Genomic DNA, 25,902 nt, shown 5'->3' with positions numbered 1-25,902 from the left:
ATGAAAAAGATGAAGCGTAGGCTAGAGTCAAAGGAGGGATAGCAGTTCCCAAGCTGGCCACTAGGGGCCACAGTCTTTGCAAGGAGGCTAACTTTGTATCACCACAACCTGCCAAGAAAGAACAAGGCTCACCAATGCCCTAGGCCAACTTTGTGATCAGGATGACAAAGAGCCCAACACGCACAATTTCCCCACTGTGTGTCCAAACAAACACTCTTCTGTACCAATCTTTATGCATTTATTCACACATCTGATAAAAACGTCACAGTTAGGAGCAAACTCATTATAATGACCAAGTAACTGCACAGAGTCAAATCACCGTTAAGTCAGAACAAAGGGCAACCACAACTGCTTAGTCCCTGCAGCCCAGTGTGCGCACACGCACGCGCACACGCGCGTACACACACACTTACACACATTCAGCTACAGGTGCTAAATTCAGAGAAAAGGTTTCCGTCAGGTCTGGGGAGAAGGGAGAAATGCTCACTGAAAGACACTGGGACTGCTCAATGCATCTCTCTACTCTGCCAACAATTGAGAAGACACAGAACATTGGGGGAGTTAGTGGTTTCCTTGGCACAGAACTGAGTAGGCAACAAGAACACTTTTTTTAAAAAGGGTTAAGTTCACCTTGGGTTTAGTTTCCTTTTTCAACACCACAACAGGGAAGCAAGCAGGAAAAAAAGGAAAAAGAAAAATGCAGCTATATAAACTCCAGAAAAAAAAAGGGGGGGGGGTTAAAATTTAAAACTTGATCCCTATTCACAATAAAGAAACCAGCAAGGCCAGGTCCCTATCATCTGGTTGTGATCTTATTTATCCAAACTGTGCGCCTTACTTCTGTGTCAGCTCTGGAGAGAAACGCTTTAGAGGGTCAAGAGGGTCACATAAGCCACATCACTACCATATTGGTATGGGGCAAGACTTCATCTGCTGGCCCACATGGCAGCTTTCAATTTTGAAAGTTCTGAGGAAATGCAACCACCATCCACTACCTTGAGCCCTCCAGGAAGGCCCAGTCGACCTGCAGCGGGAAAATAGCGCCTGAACAAGTAAGACTACGAAGGAGCTGTGCTCTCATCTGCAACTCCACTTTGCTACAGGGTTAAAAAGAAATCTAGTTCTTCTGAAGTGAGAAGTTTTGTGCACACTTCCACTGACCCTATCAAACACTGGCGGCATCAACAGGAAGCTCCTGTCTAAAGGGGTCTGTCTCTGGTGCTCCTGGCAAATGGGCTAAGGCTATGGCAGAGGCCACGGTCCAACGAGCACAGCCCATCAACACCGAGGGCCAGTTAGGATGGAAACTGCTTTGAGTCGGGTGAGTCGGTGTCACGGTATTTTGCAGGGGTAAGGATCCCTTGGTACAAACTTCATGTCTCTAATGATAAAGCGAGGTGAGGACAAGGCACTTAGCTCAGCCAGTGTTCACGTCACCAAAGGATTGTTACCAAGAGCACTCCTCGTGACCCTTAGTGAGAGCCCAGGGCCAACCAGTTCCCAGTGACCTAGAGAACCGAAGGATATCCAGAGCGCTGCACAATCAACGGTGGCATCTGGAATGTCAGCAAGGAAGCTTCTCGGAGGAGGCAGATGGGAGTCATCCCCTTCTGGCCTAAAGTGAGAGGTTTGCTCCAGATTAGCTCAGCATAATACCGGATTTCACAATAGTTGGCCTGAGCACACGACGACTCCATGATGTCATGGCCCTCTCTGTTTGGTAAAGAGCAACAGGGCTCCGAATGAAATCTAACTCCAGTTCTAATTCTCTCCCACTGACAGTTACAGCAGATGTCTTCCAATACATGTGACGCGTCCCTGTCCTGAAGCAGAGCTGAGGGAGCAAGGCAGGACCGGAAGTGCCCGTCTCTCCTTTATCCCAAAGGCCCTTAAGCATACTCAATCCGAGCTGGGCCACGGCTACCCTCACTCTTCCGCTCAGAGGACGGAGCAGTGGCCTTGGCCTCACTGCTCATTTCCAGAGGCTTAGCCGAGATATAGTCCTTCACTTTGATCTCCATGTTCTTGGCTTTCAGAGTGGCCATGTGCAGCTTCTCCAGGAAATCTGGCATGCCTGTGAGGACACAGAAGAATGTGGTCAAGCTGCTGTGACGGTTAGTTTTTCGACAACCTAACACAAGCTAGAGTCATCTGGGAAAGGGGAACCTCAGTGGAGAAAATGTCTCTGTAAGACTGGCCTCTAGGAAAGTATGTGGGGGCATTTTCTCGTTAATGACTGATGTGGGAGGGCCCAGCCCACCGCAGTACTATACCTACGTAGTCAGGTGGTCCTAGGTTGTACAAAATAGCAGGCTGAGCAAACCATGAAGAGCACGCCAGTAAGCAATGTTCCTCTATGGCCTCCACTTCAGTTGCTGCCCTGACTTCCTTTCATGATGGACATAAGCTGTAATGTGAAATAAACCTTTTCCTCCCCAAGTTGCTTTTTTTTTTTTTTGGGGGGGGGGGAGTTCACAGTGTTCATTAGAGCAACAGAAAGCAAACTAGAACAGTTGCCATACAAGCTAATAACAGGCTTAAAAACAGAGCTCATTCTCTCTAATGGTAAGCAAACAACAGCCTGAATGAAAATCCATGAGTGACATCTGCCTCCCAGAATGCTTCCCTCTGCAGAGGTTGTGAAAGCTACCACAACTCTGATCTTTTCATCAGGCCACTGAATCCCCAACTGTCTCTTTTAGGTGATTAAAATACCACTTAGTGACAAAGTCACAACAACTGTCACTTAACTCAGATAAATGAACACAGACATATCTAATTCCCATCCCCCTCCCGAGGGCAAGGAAACGCTAGAGCATCAAAAGGAAGTAAACTACATGAGGAGTCAGGCATGGTATCGTACACCCATAATTATAGCACTGAGATGTTGGAGTAGGAGGACCTAGAGTTTACAGCCAAGCCGGGCGGTGGTGGCACACCCCTTTAATCCCAGCACTCAAGAAGCAGAGACAGGCGGATTTCTCTGAGTTTGATGCCAGCCTGGTCTACAGAGTGAGTTCCAGGATAGCCAGGACTGTTTCACCGAGAAAACCTGTCTCAAAAAACAGGGGGGAAAAAAAAGAGTTTAAAGCCAGCCTGGGTTACACAAGATCTTCTCAAAAACAATACAAAAGAAATTTCCAAACCAAAACAATGAAACTCATGTGAGAATGATTTCTAAGACAAGGTTTTAAAAAGTGGGAGGTGTGATTACAACTATGACATGCAGCCTTTTAGGTTATAGCCATTTCCCTAGGTAACTCCCCCACAACTAAGTATTCTTGGCCAGATCTCATATCCTTCAACACTTTGGCTTTACCAGATGTCACCTAGGCTGGCCTTGATCCTCCTGATTCAGCTCCTGTACACATTACTGAGATTACAAATGTGTACACCACCAACCTAGCCATTCAGGACTACTGTAAATACATTAATACGCACATCTATATGTAAGGCATATAAATGAGTGTCTTAAAAACTCCTCTGGATAGAAAGAATCCTTCCTGGAACTCCTGTGCTTAACCCTTCAAATCCCACTTAGAGGCTATGATAAAATGGGAAGACTGTTCAAATCTCCCCCAACATGACTACAAAATGTAAGTACCAACCCTCCTGTTGCCATTATTAAGACAGAAAAACAAATGGTTCAGCTCAGGTTCAGGCCCCCTATGCATACTCCTACTTACCACTGGAAACCATCCAACTGACGCAGTAGCGAGGAAACACTGTCTGGGGATTGTCACTGTATGTCAGTAAATAATCAAAGCCATTCTGGAAAAGAAGAATAGCAGAGATGAGGGCCCCTGGATCTCTCACAGAAACTCTACAACCAGTACAGAATAACCATGACCCAGGACTGCAGTGAAGAGTGCAACAGCGTATGCACAAAGAAACGGACAGCAAAGGCTAGAGGCTGCTGCTCACATGAGGGCCCTTGACTATCCTAGTCCTGGTAAAGGAAGTTTCCTGTGCCCAAATCATAACAAATATCACGTAACCTCTGTGAAGGATGATTTTCTTCATGGAGGTACAAAACTTACATGTTAAATAGAGGGTGCTGTGGGACCAGCTTCTAGAGAAACCTCCAGCACCAAGTCTCTAACAGGTTGCTAGCCAAAACATTAAACACATTGTTGCATCTTGGTGCTAGAGAAGGAAGCCTCAAGACTACTCTGTGTCTTTTCCCTTTGTAATCCCGCCTACTACATTACTGTCCTAAACAGCTAGGAGGACACCATCTGCTGAGTCCTGAAGGCCTTTCTAGCAAATCTGCAAACGTGGGCGTAGCCTTGTAACCCCAATACAGATGTCCAATGCTTACAACTTCAAGGTCTCACCTTCCGCTTTGCTCAAAGTACTAATAATAACTGTTACAGAACACTCTACTCTGCAGCTGGGGCTGCCTTAGGTCCTTGCAGCCTATAATGCACTCCCCTCCTCCACTTTACAGATGAGCAGCCTGGACACAGAAGTGAGAAAGGGAAATCTGACCACCAGGCCTACATGTAACCTACTGTTCTTTGGTTCAGCCCTCTCATACCCAATACCAAAAAAGACCCAGGATTACTGAGGTGATTAAAGGGTCCTGATCCTGCTGGGTATGATGGCACACATCTGTAGTTCCAGCACTTGTCAGGCAGAGGTAGGAGACTAGACTACACAGCAAACAAAACACAAAATGTCTTGACCCAAGAGAAGCCTGGAGCAGCTGTGTTCTCTTTGAAGAGCAAATGCTCTAGCCACACACAGCAAAACCTACCCTCCCACCCCACTCCAAGTATACTATTAAGTTGTTGTTCATTTTCTCAGCATATATTCAGTGTTTGCTGTGTCTGGCACTTTGCTAGTTGCTGCAGAGAGCTTCTGATTATGAAGATTAAATTGCCCTAACTGGTACTACACTTCAGTGATAGAGCCATTGCCTCAAATGTGTGAAGTCCTGGGTTCAATAGGCAGGACTGAGAAAAAAAATGAAAGGTGCCCTAACAAAAATCCACTGAGCACTGTGGAAGTGTGCAAAAGGAGAGGTAAAGCCACATGATACAAACACAACCAGACCCATCAAAGGCCGCTTACATGACAAAATGAGATCCTGCAAGTAAAACTTTAAGTTATTCCATCTGTGGGACTAGAGATGGCTCGGCAGTTGAGAGCATTTATTCTTGCAGGGGACAGGGGTTCAATTCCCAGCACTCACGTAGTGGCTCACAATCATTTGTAACTCCAGTGCCAGGCAATCTGACACCCTCTTCTGGTCTCCAAGAGAATAAGGTAAGAACATAGTACACAGAAATACAAGCAGGGGAAACACCCACACACTTTAAAAAATTATTCCATCTACAAAACACCAAGCCTGGGAAGTCAAGAGACCTGGAGTCTCATCTATTATTGTTATACTGTAAATAGGAAGCCACACTGAAGAGAATGACCTCTGTAGGAAGAAGTGCAGTAGAATGTGCTGAGATACGATCTAAATCTCTCTGAATATCCTTATGTGTAGATTTGACTTTAGAAATAAATGCTTGACTTTTATAATATAATCAAACAACATAAAATTTAAAAAGCAATTACCTCAAAATCCCAAAGTAGAAAATAAAGATCTGAGGGGACAGAGGGATGTGGAGGATGGTCACCAGCTGCACTACAGAGATGCAGATGGACAGGAAGGTAACTGCCACTGTCCTTACAGCACAGTCACCACCTCTGTGTTCCAGTTAAGAGACAAGGCTAAGATATACAAAGAAACAGTAAATGCCCGAGGTGACAGCCATGCCACTGTCATGTGGTGCCCCACAAACACATTACTATTTGTTTACTACAAAGCAGCCTAACTGGAACTGAGCTGGTAGGAAAAACTACAAAGTCAAGACCTATTTCAGGTGGCTTTAAAGCTCAATGTGCTGTGCATGGCTGAGTATCCTAAGCACAAAATGACAGGCACACCTGTGGGTTTGCAGGTCAGGAGCTCTAGTCTAAGGATGTGGTGCTGATGAAAACCTGCAGAGACGACAGCACACCTGAGAGTCCTTCACAAACACTCCTGGCTGCCACACAACTTGTACAGGCTGCTCAAGAGCAGGGATCAACTAGTCCCCACTCGAGAAGCCGACCACAGAGGCTCCCGTACCAAAAGGGAAGCTCAGAGAGAAACGTGGGAGTCATCCAGGGGCTTTAGAAGTCAATCCTAAAGAGGACTTGTAACCTCATTACATAAAGGACAGAGCTGTCTCAGTTCGTCTGTCTTGTGATCAATGCTGCATATCATTTGCTTGTGTTATTGTGAAACAAAAGCCTCTAACTGAAAGAATACTTCTAGTCCAGAATTCAGAAAGAAGAATGATTGAACCAATCTAGCCTCAAGGTTCCCCATTTCCTGATGGTATCCCTGGTTTGCTTAACTTTTGGAATCTAAGGTATGTTATTTAAAAAAAAAAAAAAAAGTAAAGTAAAATTGTACAGAATAGTTTTCAGGTTAAAAAAAAAGTTTAACATTCTTTTCCTATTAGCTCTGTGACTAGTGTAACTAAAAGCCTCATCACCACTTGTTATAAATCTGATGAGGGCTGGAGAGATGGTTCAGTAGTTACAAACACTGGCTATTCTTCCAGAGGACCTGGGTTTGGTTCCCAGCACCCACATGGTGGTTCACAACCGCCTGTAACTCCATTCTCACAGGTCAGACACCCTCTTCTGACCTCTGTGGACAACAGATACACAGACGGTGCAGTAAGGACAAAGCAGGCAATATACATATAAATTTAAAAATTTTAAATTAATAAGTAAGGATTTATCAATTATGCCAAGGATGTCCTTAAAAGAGTGTCTATCCAGCTGGATGCCATCAGTCAAATGGCTTCAGAGAACAGGATCACACTTAATATTACACTTACAGGGGACAGGTGGTGGTGGGCACACCTGTAATCCCAGCACTCGGGAGGCAGAGGCAGGCGGATCTCTGTGAGTTCGAGGCCAGCCTGGGCTACAGAGAGAGTTCCAGGAAAGGCGCCAAAGCTACAGAGAAACCCTGTCTCAAAATACAAAAAAAAAAAAAAAAAAAAGATACTGAAAACTGGTTTTGTATCACTTGAATAGCTTGTATAGTATATAATATTTCCTGAAAAAATGCTATAAACTTAAAAAAAATTACACTTACAGAGAAGGCAGGTTCTTGTGTCATGCATGTTGGACAATGTTGTACTTTTATACCTAAGAATACAGCTCCTGATGTGATGATAATCATGGCCCTTGGAGGATTACCTCCCCTTGCCAATAAATTAACAACAGCAAAAGTAAAAGCAAATCTGAAAAGAGGCTTTTTTTTTTTTTTTTGGTTTTTTCGAGACAGGGTTTCTCTGTGTAGCTTTGCGCCTTTCCTGGAGCTCACTTGGTAGCCCAGGCTGGCCTCGAACTCACAACGATCCGCCTGCCTCTGCCTCCCGAGTGCTGGGATTAAAGGCGTGCGCCACCACGCCCGGCTAAAAGAGGCTTTTTAAAATAAGTAAAAGAAAAAGAGGAAGAAACTAAGAAATAACTATGGTCTGTTTTCACTAAGAGATCTGCCAAGAGTTCAGTTACAATACGCAGGAGGGGCTGGGCCCTTCTTGCCTCTTAGCTGGTGGCTGTCTCAAAACGGAGAATTGAGAAGTTAAAGGCGGTATCCTATGTGACAGAGGCCCTGATCAGAAAAGTGGATAGTTTCAAGCCCCCAACTTATTCACTAGATAAGGCTTTGTATCCTAAACTAATAGGATGGGAAATGTGGGAAGGGGCAAATCCTGCACTACTGGATAGGAAGATAGGAATTTCTTGTGATCAGGAACTTTAAAAACACTGCCTTAGCCAGGCGGTGGTGGTGCTCGCCTTTAATCCCAGAGGAAGGGGTACCTTTGTGAGTTCAGGACCAGCCTGGTCTACAAAGTGAGTTCTAAGACAGTCAGGGCAACACAGAGAAACCTTGTCTTGAAAAACTTAAAAAAAAACCCCACCACACTGCCTTAAACCAAATCAGCACACCAGCCATTTTTACCTTTTCTCTACACTGGCATCCCTTTCTGCACAAGGGTGTATTTAAAAATGTTTTGTTCTCACTAAATTATCTTATTCCCCATAGACAGGATCTTTGAGAGAGTTGGCTACACCATATTCAGTCAAGGAGAGAGAGAAATGAATGCACCCATGCTGCCTGTTTGCTTTTAGTTTTTTTGTTTGGTTTTTTGGGGGGGTTGTTTTTTATTTTTTTGAGACAGGGTTTCTCCGTGTAGTTTTGGTGCCTGTCCTAGATCTAGCTCTGTAGACGAGGCTGGCCTCGAACTCACAGAGATCCGTCTGCCTCCTGAATGCTGGGATTACAGGCGTGCTCCACCGCTGCCTGGCTTTTTTTTTTTTTTTTTTTTTTCTTTTTTTTTGCTATCTGTTTGCTTTTGTTAGACTAGCTTTCTTCATTCATTCTTACCACAGTTCACTGGTCTGCCCATGAAACAGTACTGCCCACATTCAGGGTGGGTCTTCTATTCCACCTCAACTAAGGTAATAGATGACAATTCTGAGGCATGACAGCTGGTCTGTAGGTGGAGGCACTTGTCAAGATTGACAACCTTAGTCTCTCTAGGGCTAGTTGCATGCCTCCCATCACCCACAATAGATGAACACAAAAAAATTTTAAAGGAAGGGCTAGAGAGATGGCTCAGTGGTTAAGAGCACTTTGCAGAGACCTAGGTGTGAGTCTCAGACCTCAAATTACTCCATAAAACAGAAAGGGAAGGAACACTACCAAACCCATTCTATAAAGTCAACATTATCCTGATACTAAAAGTGGAAAGGAACATTAACAAAAAAGAAACTCTATACCACTGTCTCTTTTTACTCAGTCTAGTGCTCAAAGTGTTCTCTAGCAGTAAGGCAAGGAAAGGCAAGGGTGGGACAGGGGAGAGACAAATAGGAAAGGACAACAGAAGATAGAAACACATCCATGTTTATGGACCAGTAGAACACTGTGAAATGGTTATGGCTACATGGAGCTGGGGAGATGGCTAAAATGTACAGCCATAAGAGTTCAGTTCAGATCCCCAGCACCCAAGTAAAAAAGTTCATGGTATATGTGCCTGTAACCACAGTACTAAAGGATGAGATGAGAGGGTTAGCAGAGACAAGAGGATCGCAGGGACTTGCTGGCCCATCAGCCTACCAAAGAGCTCTGGGTTCAGTGAAAGATCCTGTTTCAAAGGACTAAGAAAGAAGAGTGATGATACCTATGTCTTTCTCTGGCCTCTGTGCACACATGGTCATAGAACGACTACAGTAAATACTAAAAGATGTACATATTCAATGCAATCCCCCAAAAAAACATTATTTATAGAAGTAGAAAAGAAAAACCCTAATGTTTGTATGGAAGCAAAAAACAAAAAAACAAAGCAAAACAAAAAACCCAATTAGCCAAAGCAATCCTGGGCATAAACAAGAAGCAATGATGGCAGAGTTAACATGGTTTCTGATTTCCAATCATACTACAGAACCATGTTAACAAAAACATGGTATTAGCACAAGAACAGAATAAAGGACTTACATATAAAATTGTGCAGCTTCCGTCCTCTGATTTTCAACAAAAATACCAAAAACATGCCATGGAGAAAAGACATCCTCTTTGACAAACAGTGTTAGGAAAAATGGATACCCACATGTACAAGAATGAAACTAATACTCAGGTCTCACCCTATACAAAATTCTCTTCAAGCTGGGCACGGTAGATACGCCTTTATTCCTAGCACTTGAGAGGCAGAGGCAAGTCAATGTCTTTGAGTTTGAGGGCAGCCTGGTCTATATATAAAGTTCCAGGACAGCCAGGGCTAAGTAGAGAGACCCTATCTAAAAACAGATAGATAGGTGGGTAGACAGACATAAAGATATAGAAGACCTAAAATTTTGAAAATGCTAGAGGAAAACAACCCAAGATACTAGTACAACCAAGAACTTTCTGAACAAAACTCCAACAGCCCAGAAAACAGGAAGAATTGACAAACGAGCCAGGTGCAGACATTCACACTTGTAATCTGACACTCGGGAGGCAGAGGCAGGAGAACTGCAAGTTAGAGGTCAGCCTGGACCACACACCAAGTTCCAAGCCAGCCTGGCCTGGGCTGTATAATGAGACCGTCTCAAAAACAAGTCACAATAAAGTCACTTGTTTGTGGCATTTAGAATTCCTTAAAATTCAGAATTTATCTATTTGTTTATTTATTTTTGGTTTTTTGAGACAGAGTTTCTGCATAGCCATGGCTAACATGGAAATCACTTTGTAGACCAGGCTAGCCTCAAATTCACAGAAATCTGCCTACCCCTCCCTCCCAAGTGCTGGGATTAAGGGTATGTGCCACCACACCAACCAGAATTTATTTATTTTAGAGATTTATTAAATTTAAATCTTTAGATTTTAAAGTATTTTCTAGCCATCCTTGAAATAACAAGAAAGTGAGACCAGGGCCCACAATATATCTAACAAGTTCCAGGCTGATCTTTATGCATACCTTTTTCCAGCATACTGCATTCTGGCAACTCCCCTCTCCCCAGTTCAGAAAAAGACATTCCTTGAAAAAATTCAAAGCCACAACACTCATCTCTAATATGCGGTAAAACTCACCTCATCAAATGACTTGTGAGGACGAATAACCATTTGGGATTCATAGGATCTGACCCTGACAAACTCTGGAGACTCTGGCACACTGGGGTGTTCCACTGCACTGTAGGGAGGAAGAGGGGGATGACTGTCTTTGCATTAACTGACGGTGAGCCAAAGCTGGGGTGTGTGGTGGGGAGTGGGCAAGACTCAACAAAGCCAAGCAGTCAGTGAGATGAATGAATACAACCCAGGTTGTGAAAATAAGTGTCTTTGATATTATAATACATAGTTCACAGGCTGTATTTCTAGTTTTCCCTTTTAAAATCACTAGCATTAAGAAATTGGCAAAACTCAATCAAAACTTAAATTCAGAGCAATAGCTCAGCAGTGCCATGCTTACCTAGCATGAGTAAGGCTCTAGTTTGTACCCTCATTACCCACTCCCACCTCCCTGCAAAAGCTTTTAAGTATTCGTTCAGCCTTCCTGGTAGATCCGCCTATTCCCCAGCAGGGACAAGAGAGGAATGGGAACTGGCTGCTAGTAAGTCTGCAGGGCATCAGTGAAGGCAAGCTTAAAGGTACAGAAGGACAGCCAATGGAGCTGAATGAGGGCTCCAGTAGTTATACATACCGTGACACCAAGACCATCACATTGTTTTCCTGATCCACGCTATACCGACGGACATAAACATAATCCCTCGAGTACATTGGGTACTAAAGAAAGGGGGTGGGGCAGGATTAGTGTTCTGCATTACAGACTTGAGGGAAATAAAGCCAAAGTAAAAGCACTCACAGGAAAATGCGTTACCCAATGAAGAACCTCAGAACCACTGATGACATCTCTTTCAATCACCTCCAGCTTGATCACAAGAGCATCCCACTTTTTCCTGTACTCTGTGTCCAGCTGCAAGCAAAAGGGAAGATCCAAACAGAGATGCAGAAGATTCTCTGGAGGCTGGATCTCTGACTTAAGGACATTATGGAGAAATAGTGATTTAACTCAACAGTGCCAACATTTAGAGGCATGGCTGTTCATTAGATGTTTCCCTTATGATTCTTACATACTTTGAGGGGAGTGAGTGAGTGAGTGAGTGAGTGAGTGTGTGTGTGTGTGTGTGTGTGTGTGTGTGTGTGTGTGTGCATCTGTGCATGTACACACCAGGTCAATGCTGGGTGTCTTCTCCACTGTATTTTATTTGTTTGTTTTGATTTTTCGAGACAGGGTTTCTCTGTGTAACCCTGGCTGTCCTGGAACTCACTCTGTAGATCAGGTTAGCCTCAAACTCAGAGATCCACCTGCCTCTGTCTCCTTGAGTGATGGATTTATTTTATTAAGACGGGCTCTCTCACTACACTGACTGGTCAGCAACCTCTGGGGATCCATCTGCCCCCATCTGCCCAGTGCTGGGGTTTCTTACAAAAACATGCTCCCATACATATTCAGCTTTTACATGGGTGACAGAGGGATCTGAACTCATGCTCGAACAGCAAGCATTTTACCTGCTGAACCATTCCCCAAGTCCTGTGAGGGAATTTATTTTTTTAACTTGTATGTGTACAATGTTTGGCCTGCACACATGTTTGGCCTGTACAATGCCTGTCTGCACACCACAGCATGTTTGCCTGGTGGCCATGGAGGCCAGAAGATAGTGTTTTAGATCCCCGGGGACTGGAGTTACAGTTATGAGCCAGCACATGGCTGCTGGGAACTTGGGTTGTCGGACTGAGCAGACAGTGCTCTCGACCATTAAGCCACTTCTCCAGCCCCCTGCAGGGAGTCTTAAAAATCCAACCAGACATTTGGGGCACATGCCTGTAAAGACCAGCAATTCAAGAAGTGGAGACAGAAAGATGAGAAGTTCAAGGCAACACTGGACTTTCTCAAAAAAAAAAAAAAAAAAAAAAAAAAGGACTGAAGATGCAGCTCAATGGTTAGAGTACTTGTCTAGCAAGTTTTGACAGCCCATGTTCAGTTCCTATTGTCACGTGTGTATACGTAGGCACATACACAAAAACTATGCAATAGAAATGTCTGTGGGATGGGGCTGTCAAGATGGTTCAAAGGGTAACCATGTTTCCCACCTGTAGTCATTAGCTTTAACTGTCAACTCGACACAGCCTGGAGTCACCTGAGAAGGGGAAGTCCAGATAAGACTGGCCTGTGGACATGTCTATGGGGACTGTCTTGACTGTTAAGTGACTAGGTGGACAGAGCCCACTATGGACAATATCATTCCCAGGGAAGGTGGTCCTGGACTAGATAAGAAAGCTGGCTGAACATGAGCCTGGAAGAGAGCCAATAAACAGTCTTCTTCCATAGTTCCTGTTCCAGCTTCCCCCAGTTACTGACTATAACCTATAAACCGAAATGAACCCTTTCCTCCCCTAAGTTGCTTCTGGACAAAGAGTTTTATCACAGCAACAACACTGACCATGTAAGCCTAGCAACCTGAATCCAGTAACAGAACCCACGTAAGGGTGGAAGGAGAGAAGTCTCTACAGTTGTCCTCTGGCCTTCACAAGCCTCACTTGTGCCCTCATTCCCACAGTAAATAAAAAAATGTAAAAAGAAAAGGAAACGTGTGGAGAAAACATAGCATATAATGTGTAAAGATAACTCTAAATTACTTTAAACAGAAGAAAGTCTTAAAGTATGAACAGGTCTCTGGTGCATAGAAATTCAGGAAATATTTCTCATCTTCTAGCATCTCAAGTAACTAAGGAACTTCAAATACAGATATATAGTATGCAACAAACAAAACACAACACTAATGAAATACAGTGCCTAGGTCAAAGCACACCTGCATATCCTTAGGGGTGGGTGTATTGTTGCTGCAGTTCTGGGGATTCAACCCAGAGCACATACTGTGCAATATTCTATTTCCCAGTCCTGTTTTTACTTTTTAAGACAGGCTCATTAAGTTGACCAGGCTGGTCTTGAACTCACTATGTCCCAGAAAGACTTTAGCCTCCCAAATAGCTAGGACCACAGGCCTATTCCAACAGGCTTGGCATTAGTGGATATTATATTATTTTAACCAACAAACTAGTCACTGAAAGCTTGGTAAAAATCACAACACAAGGATGGCAGGGATGTGGAGAAAGAAGAATCCCTTCTACATTGCTAGTGTAATTATACATTAGTGCAACCATTATGAAAATCATATGCAAGTTTCTCAAAAAAAATTAAAAATAGAACTACCATATCACCCAGCCACACCACTTTTGGGCATATACCCTATATAATGTCTCTTACTATAAATGTGTACTGTTGTATTATTCACAAAAGCAAAAAAATTAAACCAAATGAACAGATAGTAAACCTGTGGTACTTATATACAATGGAATTTTATTCAGCCATAAAGAAAAATAAAATTATAAAACTTTTAGGAAGATGGAGAATCTGGAAGTTATATTAAGCAAGGTAACAGACTCAGAAAGACAAATGCCTCTCATATGCAGATCCTAGCTTTTAATGTTCATATATGTATAAATATGTGGGTGTGAGTGTATATATAAGTCATGACACCAGGGGGAAGACAACAGAACACGTGTGGCATCACAGTTGAAAGGGGTTACTAGGGGTAGAGATATACAAGAGGGGACAGAGGGAAGAGGGAGAAGGCAGGGGAGGAAGAGGACCAGCAAAACAAATTATGTTTGAAAATGCCATAAAGCAGCCTAGTACTTTGTATATTTATTTTTTATTGTTTTTTTGAGACAGGGTCCTTATTATGTAGCTCTGGCTGCCTGTCTTGGAACTAGCCATGTAGCCCAGGCTGGCCTTAAACTCAGAGATCCATCCTCCTGCCTCTGCTTCCCAAGTGCTAGGATTAAAGGAATGTGTCACCACACTCAACCTTTTTTTATTGTTTTTAATTCATTTATTTGTTTTAACTCTTGGGACAGGGTCTTGCTATGTAGCTCTGACTAGCCTTATATTTGTTATATAACCCAGGCTTGCCTCTAACTTGCAGCAAGTCTCCTGCCTTACCTTCCCAAGTGCTGTGATTATAGGTATTCATGGAGCCAGGAAGCTCCAAATCTGGAAAGAAAATGAACTCACCTGAACATTGAAGAACTGCCGAGGCGTCACATCTGTGTATGTTCCAAAAACTAGAACGACAAGAGGGGAGGGGGGCTTGCCACGCTCTGTCCCCTAGACTGACAGGTCTCAAAGGCAAGATCAAAACCTACAACCATCCCAGGAGCAGTAAAGCAAGGCAGAGAGGACATGTATCAAGAAAGAATAGGAAAAGCTTGTCATCTGAGAGAGGAAAATAAACAAAATAAAGGGAGCCAGGACAGAATGGTTTAGGAGCACAAGGAATCAAGCGCTGCATGCCTGGGCACTATGGGCACAGGTCAAAGGCGGCATGCATGGCTCACCTCGGTATTGGTAAAGGTGGGTTCCTGTAATTGGGCGCCGCCATAGCTTGAAGTGTTTCTTATCCATCACCATTTCCCATGGTTCTTCTTTGTCCTTCGACTTTTCATTCCCTTCTGCGGGGGTCTTTGGTTCAGGAGGGTGATTCTCAACTCCAGAACTCTGAAATACATTTGACATTTCCTCCAACCGCTTCATCTCATTAATGGACCTGGAAAGACACAAACAGGCACGATGTCCATGAAATAAAGTGTCCAAAGACCTACAAAACGAGAGGTATGGTAGGAAACAGCATATTATCTCAATGACCATAAATAAAATCTGAATTGTTAAGCTTGAACGCTGGCCTAACACCTGCAATTAGAATAATTACTTACCCAGTTCCCATTTCTAAATCAATAAAACGCACAAAATAGTATCTCAGGCTGGTTGTAAAAACATACAAAAAAAAAAGCGGCTGGGTGGTGGTGGCACACGGCTTTATTCCTAGCACTTGGTAGACAGAGGCAGGCCAATCTCTGTTGAGTTCAAGACTAGCCTGGTCTACAGAGTGAGATCCAAGACAGGTACCAAAACTACACAGCAAAACCCTGTCTCGGAACACACACACACACACACCCCAAAAAAAAAGTGTTCAAGACCTGGCACATAGCCTCAAACAACTTAAAGCATTTTAACATTTATTTATTTTGGGTATTTTTACTTTGCATGAACACAGTACACATGTGTAGATGTCTTATTCCCGTCACATAACTGCACTTCAAGTCCAGGAGTGGCAGGTCTTAAAGGCAGGTCAGAAACTATAAATCTATAAATTAGCGTGAACAGTTTATTAGGTTTAACAGTTTTTAAAAATCCCTTGGTATTTCAATCCACAAGGTAACATTTGCTGTAGTTTTACTTCCTTTCCAGTCTGGGTACCTTTCATTTTTCTCTTCCCTAACTTCCCTGGCTATAAGCGTTAGTACACCGTTCAAAGCAGGGAGGGAGAGCAGTGGCTTGTCTTGCTGATGACCTTAGCGGGGAGGTGCATTTTCTCAGCATGCTGTGAGCTATTTTTAGATGCCTTTTATAAATCTGAGGAATTTCCCTTTAATTCCCAATCTGTTGAGTGCTTTTTATTTTTTTTTTAAAGGTTATATATGTGGGTACTTTTGCCCATATTTTTATCTATGTACCATTTGAGTGCCTGGTACCCTCAGAGGCCAAAAGACGACACTGGATTTCCTGGAACGGGAGTTATAGATGGCTGTTAGTCATCATGTGGGGGTTGGGACTTGAACCCAGATCTTCTGGAAGAGAAGAGTAGCCAGTGCTCTTAACCATGAAGTCATCTCTCCATGAGGAAGAATTAGCCAAATGCTACTTCTCTAAGTTTTTTCTCTAATAATTTTTTTCTTTTCCAGTACTTGGGAGGGAGAGGCAGATCTCTGTGACTTTAAGGTTCCCACACAGTAGAGACCTTGTCTCAATGTGTGTATATACATATTTGTCTAGTCCTCACAAAGGCCCGAAGAGGGCATCAGATCCCCTAGAGCAAGTTTTAGGGGGTTGTGAGGTGCCCAAAGTAGATGCTGGGAACTGAATTTGGGACCTCTAGAATAGCAGCATGTGTTCTTAACCACTGAACCATCTCTCCAGACCCTTTTTTCTCTTTTCTGAGTCTCATGTAGCGCAGGTTGGCCTCAATATGTACCTGAGGATGACCTTACTCTTCCTGTCTCCACTTCCTGAATATTGGGATTACAGGACTGTGCTATCATACATGGTTCATATAGTGATGGTAATTACTCCTAGGCTTTGTGCATGCTCCCTCTACCAAGTGAGCTACATCCCAGCTCCTGTATTTTTATTCCACTAATGTGCTATATTAAATTAATTCTGTATGTTGTTGGATTCAGTCTTATTACTTTGCTTAAGCTATAAAATCCTAAAATGTGATACTACATAGTATGATTATATGATTGTTTGATGATCAATGCTTAAGAATAAAGACATTAATTGGTATAATATCCAACAAAGTAAGATTATGGGCATATCTCTGGGGGTAAGGAAAATTCACAAAAGCACAGAATTTCTATTGTAATTTTTTTAGGTTGTAGATGGTGCTGCTTGTTTTATTTTTAAGAGAGGGTAGCCTCAAACTCCTGATTCTCCTGCTGCAGCCTTCCAAATGCTGAGTTGCGGGCATCTAGGCCTGGTTTTATTTCTTAACTATTATATTTAATATCTTTGATTCTTTAAACCTTCTATATCTGAAACATTTTATGAAAATGATTAATTTTTTTAACACAATACTACAAAACTGGTCAAAAGCTCCTGGGGAGCACATAGGCCCTGGGGAAATCAGTTTTGCTAAATGGTAACTATTTGTGCTTATACCCAGAGCAGTGCTGCTCTCTGTCTGGTCAGAGCAGCTTTTATAGTGGGCGGCAGTTAGCTAGAGACTCAAAGTGCTGAGAAAAGCAACTTGAGTGCTCAGCCTTAAATGTATCACAAGTGTTTTCCCCACCTAAATGCAAATGTTTTGATCCTTCCCTGCCCAGTCCACAAGGGCTCCTGTTGCATTCCAAGAACCTAACAGCCTGAACCGTGACCCCATTCCCCTCACAGCAGTGACTCTTTCTCCTTGGACCAGTAAACCCTTTTCCATTCCACACACGCCAATCTGGAAAGACTATGAGGTTGGACCCCAGTCAGCGGGAAGAAGATACAGTTGCCAATTGTGTTAAGAATACAAGAGCCACGTACTCTTCCTGACCCAGTGTACCTGCTCTTCTGCTTTGATAAGCAGTGCATTCTTGATGAGGAGTAAAATTCTACCGTTGAGACACTTAGAGTGGTGGTCTCTTTCTTTGCCACTCACGACTTATTTCTAACACAAGGCTCAGAAAGTTAAGAAATGCTGTTTTCAACAGGACGTGACCGCTCTACTCATAATCTCCTAACAGCTGTGGTAACCTGCACAAGATCAAGCCAGGCAACATTCCAGCATGGACAGGGTAGGAACTCATGAAGCCCCAATCCTAGCTGAGGAGCTTTTGGCAGTTTATGGCTGCTGGGGGAAGAGGAGCCATTTCTTCTGGAGTTGCTCAAGCTCTGGTGAATGGTCTCACAATCATGTACATGGCAAGCAGCACTAACTAGATTAGTGGGTTATGGGGGAAAGTGGTATTCTAGGAGGTTCTAGAGGAAACAGGACAGCAGAGGTTGGAATAGATATGATCAAGACACGCTGTATACATGTTTGAAGTTGTCAAAGAAAAACATGGCTTGTATTTTACAAATAACTTATTTATTTATTTTTATTTTTATAAATAACTTTAAATAGTAAATAGGAAAGAAAACCTGCTGGTTGACTAGGCTGCACATAAAAGGGTGCAATTTAAAACTCAGGCCACCAGCCCTGGGTGTGGCCGAACACACCTGACCTGCATTACAGCACTTGGGAGGCAGTCAGAAAGATGGAAAGTTTGAGGCCAGCTCGTTACATGGTAAGACCCTGTCTCTCCTTCCTCTCTCCTTCCTCTCCTCTCTCTCTCTCTCTCTCTCTCTCTCTCTCTCTCTCTCTCTCTCTCTCTCTCTCATACACTCATTCATACACACACACACACACACACACACACACACACACACACACACACACACACAAATTCCAGAATGTTTATGTAATACGTGCAAGCTCTGAGTTTGATCCCCAGGACTGCACAACAACAACAACAACAAAAAAAAAAGACTAAGGAAAACGGCAATTACTAACATACTGAAATAACTCCTACAGAGTTAATGACATATTTTATCTCCTCAGAGACAAATCACAGTATACTATAATAAATCTTTATATCTGCCTCCTTCACTAAACTACAAATCTCTTAACCAACTCCTAGTATCTCTATGGGAAGAGTAAACAGTCAACAAATATTTATTGAATAAACTGAGTAAATGAAAATGCAGAAGTAGACCTCAGTAATTCAAATTTTTATAGTCAAATATTATATTAAAACACACTGGGAGCAAATGGCATACGCCACAACATTAAGGAAACTGAGGTAGAAGGATTATAATGATCAAGATCATTTTAGACCACAGGCCAACTAGGGCTACATAAGATGATGTTTAAAAAAAAAAAAAAAAAAAAAAAACTAATTCAAACTTAAATTACTGGCAATCCAACACTAAATTTTTGAGCAATTTAACAGTCCTTGAGGTTTGTTGCAGTCCTAGCTCTAATACCAACTAATTGTATACCAACTAATTCATGTAAAGTGAAGAAATCTTTTCTTTTTGTTTATTTGGTTTGGTTTTTGGAGACAGGGTTTCTCTATGTAGCCCTGGCTGTCCTGGAACTAGCTCTGTAGAGTTGGCCTCGACTCAGAGACACCCTGCCTCTGCCTCTAGTGCTAGGATTAAAAAGGCGTGTGCCACCACCAACCAGCAAGACATCTTTTCTTTTTTCTTTTTTAATTTTATTTATTTTATTTTACAATACCATTCAGTTCTCCCCCCTCCCACCCCCTCCCCTTACCCCCAGCCCACCCCCCATTCCCACCTCCTCCAGGGCAAATCCTCCCCCGAGGACTGCGATCAACCTGGTAGACTCAGTCCAGGCAGGTCCAGTCCCTTCCTCCCAGCCTGAGCCAAGTGTCCCTACATAAGCTCCAGGTTTCAAACAGCCAACTCATGCGATGAGCATAGGACTTGGTCACAGTGCCTAGTTGCCTCCCAAACTGATCAAGCCAATCAACTGTCACACCTATTCAGAGGGCCTGATCCAGCTGGGGGCCCCTCAGCCTTTGGTTCATAGTTCATGTGTTTCCATTCATTTTTTTTTTCAATAATTGAGTAAAACCAAAATTTATTATAAGCTACAGTCGTCCTAGGGACCTCCATGCTATATATATAGCCTTCATGGTTCTATGGGTTGTGGTCTGATTGTTCTTTATTTTATATCTAGAATCCACTTATGAGTGAGTACATATCATAAGACATCTTTTCTTAAAGGTTCTTATTATCTCTAGAATTCCAAGTTATTAGATTGTTTTAAACTTTAGACTTAGGTTTTAGATATATATATATATATATATATATATATATATATATATATATATCTGGGCATGGTGGTGCTCACCTTTAATCCCAACACTTGGGAGGCAGTGGCAGGTGTATCTGTGTATCTGTGAGTTCAAGGCCAGCTTGGTCTACAGAGCAGGTTCCAGGACAGCCAGGGCTACTACACACAGAGAAACCCTGTCTCAAACCCCCACAAAGGGAGGGGGATATTTGCCATTTTATTGCCTTACATCCTATTGCCTATTTATGTCTCCACCTCTCATATTTAAGCACAGCTAATTTAAGTTTAGGATTTCTAGGAGGGGCAAAGGCCCAGGAGGTTTACAGATTGCTCATCAGGCAGTCTAGAGCAACAAAAAAGTGAAAATCCCAGGGGGCAGGAGGGGGGAGAACAAGGGAACCTGTGGCTGATATGTAGAACTGAATGGTATTGTAAAATAAAATAAAAGGGTAAAAAAAAAAAAAAAGTGAAAATCCCTACAAGGCAGCTGCATGAAGACTCCCCATAGCAAGCCTTGACCATTCTCTGGGCCAGCCTGTACTCTTGCCAATGTTCTCAACAGCCAGCTAACAAGGACTCAGCTAGTTCATTTCTTTTTGGTTTGAGTTAACCAAGAGCAGTTTCACTATTTACACCCAAGAACCTTGACCAGTAAGAATGTTTTGACAGAAATAGTTTCAAGTCTAACCATGGTGGTGCACGCCTTTAATCCCAGCACTCAGAAAGCAGAGACAGGCAGATCTTGGGAGTTTGAGGCCAACCTTGTCTACAGAGTGAGATCCTGAACAGCTGGGGTTACACAGAGAAACCCTGTCTTGGGGGGGAATAAAGCTTCATCATTTTTTGAAAATTTTAAATTGGAAGTTGCAGACTAACTCAAGGCCAGCCCTGCAAAGGTCTAAGTATAGAAATATAGCAGCATCTTACTAACGGCAGGCAATTAGATCTGCAGAAGAGAACAAGAGCACAGTCACAGCACCAACTGCCTAGAGGACAATTCCAGCCGGCCTGGCAACAAGTAAGGGCACTGTTCTTGATGATTAAAGCATTCTTTTCTTCTTTTGAGACAGTCTCTCTATGGCACCCTGGCTGTCCTGGAACTTGCCATGTAGACCGCTGGCCTCTCTCTCACAGAGATCTACCTGTCTGTGCTTCCAGAGTGCTGGGATTAAAAAGGCATGTTCTTTAATAAATAAATTAAAAAAAAAAAAAAAAAAAAAAAAGACATGTTCTTTAGAAATGCAGTCTTTTTTTTCTTTTTTGGTTTTTCAAGACAGGGTTTCTCCATGTAGTTTGGTACCTGCCCTGGAACTCACTTTGTATACCAGGCTGGCCTCCCGAGTGCTGGGATTTAAGGCATGTGCCACCGCCGCCGCCCAGATAAAAATGCATTCTTAAATACCAAGCTCCATTCCTGAATATGAGAGAGAAGCATAAATTGTTATCCCTAGTAAAACTTCTTACTAACAGGGGCTAAGGCTGGTGATACAGTTCAGTTAATAGAATTCTTGTCCAACATACACGCACAAACATGTGAGTCCCCAGTCACTCCCTAGCACCTCATAAACCACATATATAGAGGCATATATCTGTAATCCCAGCACTCAAGAGGTACTAACAGGAGATTATGATGTTCAAGGCTATCCTTACCCACATAGTGAGTTCAAAGCCAGCTGGGCTACAGCATCCAGTATACATGTACTCTTGGAAAAGCACAATTATGAATGATAAAGCAAGACTTGGCCATTACTGCCCTGAAGGGTTTCAACTTCCAAATGCTAATGAAACTGACAAAGCAGCACACAAGAGCACAAACAGTATCATAGATAGCATGGGAGGAAAGGAAACACCTCTTTCCTATGTGTCTAATCTCACTGGGGCAGGATAAGTGTCTAAATCTTCCCATCTAAGAAGACTTAATAAGAGAGAGAGGAAAGGGCATTAGAGATTACTCCTGAAATAGTAACAAAACCAGCAGATTACATTAGTACAAGGATCAAGGAGAGCCAGTCTATGTGTTCCTCTCCAAAGCAGTATTTGGGAAAGGGATCGACTGACGAGTAAGGAAACCGAAGAACACTGAAAACAGAGTAAGCATACCAACACATGACTCAGCCGGGGTGCTGCCCTTACCACAGACTCCAAAAGTAATTCTGGTAGGGCCACCCCTGCAAGTACGGATTTCAACACAACTGCTTCACCTACCAAAGCCTCCTGAAATTCCAAACTACTGCTGACATTAGGGACTTCTGGCTCGGCACAGTAGCACAGGCCTTTAATCCCAGGTCTTGGGAGGCAGAGCCTGGTAGATCTCCGTGAGTTCCAGGACAGCCAGGGCTACATAGTGAGACCCAGTCTTTAAAAAAAAAAAAAAAAAAAAAAAAAAAAGGAAACAACAACAAAAACAGAATTAAGGATTTTTCAGCTTAAGTCTTAAGGATTTGAGACATCTCTTGAAATAAGACATAAAGTAGTTCATGGTATTTTGGGACAAGCAGCTAGTTAATGGTAAGATAATAGACAATTCAACAAATCTCAAGTCCCTTTTATGTTGTTTTGTTGACATAAGAGTTTTGTCTGTAATATACACCAAAGTGACTGTGGTCATTAAGTTCCTTTAAGCCAGAAGGATTTTTCACTAGTTTATAACACACCGAAAAGTTTAATAAATTCTAAACACCCCCAAAAGAAATGGGAAAATGACCAATTTTCCTCGTGAAAATTTACTAGCACGCATTTCTCATTAAACAGAATTACTCAAACTTTTAAAGCAGTGGATTGTACCTTTTTTTCAAATGAGGTTAATGGAACATTTCCCCCCTTTATTTTCATATTTCCTAACATCCTTCCTCTTTTTGTTTCAGTAACTTTAGAAAAAAAAAAAAAAAAAAGCTGTATTTTTCCATGGGATTTGCCCCAGTCTGACAGAACACCAGCTAGCTAGCACCAGTAATAATAGTCCACAAAGTTACTTTGCTAAAGAAGCCAACTGGATGAAAATACTAAACAAGCACTGAGAGATCTGAAGTGCCAGAGATGGCTGCCCCCACCCCCCCACCCCCCCACTCCCCCCACCCCCCCCCACTTGCCCCTAAGCCCGAGGACCTGAGATTGATCCCAGGGTCCCACATGACAGAAGAAACAACTCCCACAATAGCTCTTTGACCCCCACACAAAGGCTGCAGTGTTCAAGAGCAACACCCCCCACCCAAATAGATAAATGTAATAAAAATATAAAAAGAGAAATCTTATTTCTGCTGGGCATGGTAGCTCATACCTGTAATCCCAGCACTCAAGAGGACTGTTCCTAGTTTGAGGCCACTGTAGGCTATAGAGTGAGTTTCTGACAGCCTAGGCTATAGACTAAGAGCCTGTCAGGGGTGGGGGTGGGGAGATACTAACAAAATGATTTCTACGTCTGATGTAGCAATGATTCAAAAGGTTAAATAAGATTGCTAATGCCAGGTGGTGATGGAGCACGCTTCTGATCCAAGCACTGGGGAGGCAGAGCCAGGCAAATCTCTCTGAGTTCGAGGCCAGCCTGGTGTACAGAGTGAGCTCCAGGACAGGCACCAAAACTACACAGAGAAACCCTGTCTCGAAAAACCAAAAAGAAATTAAAAAAAAAAAAAAAAACAACAACTAAGATTGGATTTGGTAAGATGTTTTCTTTCTTTCTCTTTCTTTTTTCCTTTTGAGACAGGTTCTCTCTATGTAGTCCTGGCTGTCCTGGACCTCACCATGCAGACCAGCCTGGCTTCAAACTCAGTCCTCCTGCTAGTCCCCCAAATGAGGGTTAAAGGCACGTGCCACCACACCCAGTCTGCAAGAGGTTCTCAAGCACTGGAAGGCTAGAAAGCAAGACCACTCTTTCCTCATTAGACAGAATCCAAATCACGTAAGAAAAACCACAAAACACATGCTGCAGCTCCAAGCGTGATGGCACACACCTGTATCCTAGTTTTCTTTCGGTAGAGACTGAGGTGTAGTGGTACACACCTGTGATCCCAGCACTGGGAAGGCTGCGGCAGGAGAACTAAAAGTTCAAGGCTACTGGGCAAAAACCGGACAGATCCTAGCTCAAAAAACTGAGGAGGGCCGCAAATGACTAAACAGAGAAGAATTACCAAAATAGCTATTATATTTTCATCCCTCGACGTTTTTATAAACAGAGTCGTTTGTGATTACAATTTTAAACTGCATTTATAAAAGTCATTTTTTTTTGTGCCAGGCGGTGGCGGCGGCGCGCGCCTCTAATTCCACTCTGAAGCATAGGCAGGCAGATCTCTAGTTTGACGCCAGTCTGGTCTACAAAGCGAGAGCTACACAGAGAAACCCTGCTTCAAACAAAACCAAACAAAACAAAATTCATCTTCTGTCTGCAGCCATTCGACCCTGAACACACGCGACCTTTTTAAAAGCCATCTTTCCAGCTAGGAACATAGTCTCAGTTCTTAAGAGGGCCTAGCATTTGTTCTCAATTCAGTATTGTACAAACTGCTGTTTGGCACTTGGGTGTTATGTGTCCCAAATAGGCCACAGTATAAACTTGACTGCTCTGTTCTCATTTTTAATGTCACAAACAAACAAAAACCAAAACAAAACAAAACCCCACGTAAAACAGGTTCTCTCCCTGTTTTAGAAATATTTAGAAGAAACAGACTCTCCGGTAGAGAGGAGGGAACTGGTCTTGGTTCCTGAAATCACAGTTTAGAAGCGGGGAGGGGGTGGGGTGAGGGGCACAATTTGAGATTTGTTTAAAAGGAATATAGAAACGCTGCAATGCAAAAGCATTTACTTTCTAAGATTATCTGGAAATTATAAAGTCTCAGAACTAGACTAACAAAAATAAACACCAACAGGCTTTTCCACAGACAAAGCCTAATGACACAGTAGTCGAAGCGTTCTAAAGCAGCAAAAATTTAACTTAAAACTCTTACAGGTTAGAATGTCCGGGCCACTGCTTTGCACAAACAGGCAAACCCCTCCCAGTTTCTTAAATGTGCCAAGACACAAGTCCCAGTGACAGAGGCTGTCCGCGCAAAGCCCGAGTCCCATCTGGATTGCAGTCATTTTATAAATGGCAAGATATCTCACACACACACACGCACGCACGCACCCTTGGGCTTATTTTAAGGCTCGTTTTGAATGTGCACTTTTCTGGGTATGCTGATTACCAGAAAAATGGCCTCTATACCTTAGAGATCTAATTTGATTTTGGAATATTTCTTTAGTGCCATACTACCCATTAGAAGTCCCCGTCCGTCCCCCACCCTGTCCCCACCCCACCCCATCCCACCCCCCTGACTTCCAGTTATTTTTAACCTGACAGATGGAATTAACAGGCAAAGAGGCAATAACGTGCGGTGCTAAAATGAGTTCAACCTATTGCACCGTCACTCAAAAGACCACTGGGCAGACGGGGCGCGGACGACAGGGCAGGACTCATCAAGGCGCCCACCAACCTCTCGCCCAGGCCCACCACTCTCTCCGGAACAGGGACGCCGCCGGCCGCTGCAGACAAGAGGCTCACCTCTGCAACTCCTCCTCCTGGATCCTCTCCTCGTCCCAAACGAAGACACCCGCGAGCGCCGCCATCAAGGCAGAGACATGGCCGGGGGGGCTGCGCAGCCGGCGCCAGAGGCGTCCGAGGAGGACGCAGCGCGAGCTCTCGGAATACAGGCGGCCGTAGAGCTGCGCGATCTGCTGAGCTCGCCGCACGCGCAGGCCCGTCACGAAGCGACACTGATTGGCCAGCGCGGCCAGCAGGCCCCCGCCCCGCGCGCCCGCCAGCCAGGCGGCCAGGGTGGCCGGCGGCCTCCGCGGGAACAT

The 25,902-nt window shown here is 43.4% G+C and overlaps 1 protein-coding gene across 1 annotated transcript; it reads right to left on the bottom strand.

The window, feature by feature from the left end:
- Window positions 1-216: 216 nt before the first annotated feature.
- Stard7 (StAR related lipid transfer domain containing 7) lies at window positions 217-25,902 on the bottom strand. The gene is made up of 8 exons (XM_006986458.4): window positions 25,604-25,902; window positions 15,002-15,210; window positions 14,679-14,728; window positions 11,406-11,516; window positions 11,244-11,326; window positions 10,634-10,733; window positions 3,687-3,771; window positions 217-2,074 (listed from the first exon to the last, which is right to left on the bottom strand). Exons 1-8 carry the CDS (start codon window positions 25,900-25,902, stop codon window positions 1,890-1,892), a joined length of 1,122 nt encoding a protein of 373 aa, XP_006986520.2. The 3' UTR covers window positions 217-1,889.

The sequence above is a fragment of the Peromyscus maniculatus genome, chromosome 4, assembly GCF_049852395.1.
Source record: "Peromyscus maniculatus bairdii isolate BWxNUB_F1_BW_parent chromosome 4, HU_Pman_BW_mat_3.1, whole genome shotgun sequence".
NCBI classification, from domain to species: Eukaryota; Metazoa; Chordata; class Mammalia; order Rodentia; family Cricetidae; genus Peromyscus; species Peromyscus maniculatus.
Note: the sequence above shows the minus strand (reverse complement) of the source record. Positions and strands in the feature narration are given on the sequence as shown.